General features: G+C 42.3%; 1 protein-coding gene across 1 annotated transcript in view; it reads right to left on the minus strand.

The window, feature by feature from the left end:
• abce1 (ATP-binding cassette, sub-family E (OABP), member 1) overlaps positions 1-1,898 on the minus strand; it is an 8,022-nt gene that overhangs the window by 3,110 nt on the left and 3,014 nt on the right. Inside the window, exons 6-10 of the mRNA XM_035675082.1 lie at positions 1,572-1,709; positions 1,417-1,486; positions 1,050-1,146; positions 867-956; positions 8-129 (exon numbers count right to left, since the gene is read on the minus strand). Coding sequence (XP_035530975.1) covers positions 8-129; positions 867-956; positions 1,050-1,146; positions 1,417-1,486; positions 1,572-1,709 — 517 coding nt within the window. The remainder of the gene's footprint in view (positions 1-7; positions 130-866; positions 957-1,049; positions 1,147-1,416; positions 1,487-1,571; positions 1,710-1,898) is intronic.

A 1,898-nucleotide genomic window follows, 5' to 3' on the forward strand; every position in this document is an offset into this window, starting at 1 on the left:
TGTTTACCCTCTCGGACGCTGAAGGGCATGGTGACGACTCCGTAGGCGCTGGGGACTCCGTACAGACAGCAGATGAAGTCAGACAGGTAGTCCAACACACTCAGGTCGTGCTCCACCACAATAATGTACCTGAGACACACACACACACAATTATAACACAGATAATGCAAAATGTGGACAAATGTGGAGAATAACTGATGAGCAGATGAAGCTTTAAACTCAGCAGCACAGCGACATCTGGTGGTTGGTAAAACTAACTGCAGCCGATCAACATAAACTAAAATACACAATAACTTTAATATAATATATTCTAGCTGAATGTATCTTACTGGGGTAGTTTAAGCTCAGCTGACTCGTGTTTTAACTTCACTGTTTATAAAATAGTTCACAGGATTCAGATGATATTCATTAATTTAGCAGATTACTTTATTACTTGGTATCAGGTAGAAATGTTCTCATACTTATAACTGCGTCTTTCTAGTCACCATTTTTCTCTTTTATTCTCTCTTTTTCTCATTAATGTGCTGATTACATATGTTTATTTATTTATTTAACTAACAGAATAAAAAGGCTGCAACCTTTTTAAGGAAAATGAAAAGGTCTGCTGTACTTGTACTTTGTGTTATTTTACTTTATTAGAACTTTATATCCCTTTTTATTTGTAAAAGTACTTTGTTCCTCTTTTGTTTAACACTGACTGGAGCTCAGATCTGTTTTGTAATCATCTTTTTAAGCTGCACTGCACTAAAAATCCTTCTGAAGTGACTTTGAGTCATGTGGTTTTCTTCATTTGTCACCAGCTCTGACACAATGTGCCGTTCATCCGTCTATCTGGAGGAATAAAGGCTTTAAACGAGCGGTTCTACCTGTCCGGGGTGATGAGAGAGCGGATGGTGATGGCGGCCTTCAGCCTCTGTTTCACATCCAGATAACTGGACGGTTCGTCAAACATAAAACTGCAGCAGAGAAACAAAGAAAACATCAGTGAGTGAGTTCAGCTCGGAGGTCAGAGGTCAGATAATAACGATAAGGATCTGTGGTCTCCTCACATGTCGGCTCTCTGGATGCAGACGACGGCGCAGGCGAACCTCTGCAGCTCTCCTCCGGACAGATCCTCCACGTTCCTCTCCCGCAGGTGACTCAGATCTATCAATGACAGCGCAGACGTGGATCGATCATGTATTGATTATATGGATGATTAACACTCATGGTAGCCTCAGTGAGGAAGCTAGTTAAGCTAGATGACCACACAGTTTGATGAAAGGTGAAAATGAGAAATGTTTCAAAGCTTTTTACTATTTTTTTTTAAATCAAAAGACTTTTATTTGTGACTTTTTATAACATGGTGTCAGTTTCTGAGCCACACAGACGTCTTTAAACTCTTGTTCCACCAACAGTCTAACACGCTGAGCTTACCGAGCTGTTTACAGACGATCGTCTGTGTGTCTGTGTCGTCCTTCCTGGTCAGGATGGACCCTACTGACCCCTGGAGGCAGAGATGTGGAATTACAGCCAGTCCTAGAGTACTACTTCAGCACTGAACGTGACCTCGGTGCGTTGAGCTCATTTACCTTGACGGTCTTGGGGATCTGGTCGACGTACTGCGGTTTGACGATGGCCCGCAGGTCGTCCTCCAGGATTTTGGTGAAGTAGTTCTGCAGCTCAGAACCTCTGAAGTAGGTCAGGATCTCCTGCCAGTCTGGAGGATTCTGGTGGAGAAAACAACAGAGTTACATCATCAACATAACATATGACACAGCAGAGACAGTACACGAGTTTACAGTAACGTCAGCTCTGTATGTAGTCGAGTTGTGAACTTAAATGATCCCAGATGTTTCCAACAATGTTCAAACTCTTTGTGGATTGAAGCTGTCACACATTGACTGTTGATCCAGTCT

The sequence above is a fragment of the Morone saxatilis genome, unplaced genomic scaffold (genome assembly GCF_004916995.1).
Source record: "Morone saxatilis isolate NCDOM2014 unplaced genomic scaffold, NCSU_SB_2.0 Contig4, whole genome shotgun sequence".
Lineage (NCBI taxonomy): Eukaryota > Metazoa > Chordata > Actinopteri > Moronidae > Morone > Morone saxatilis.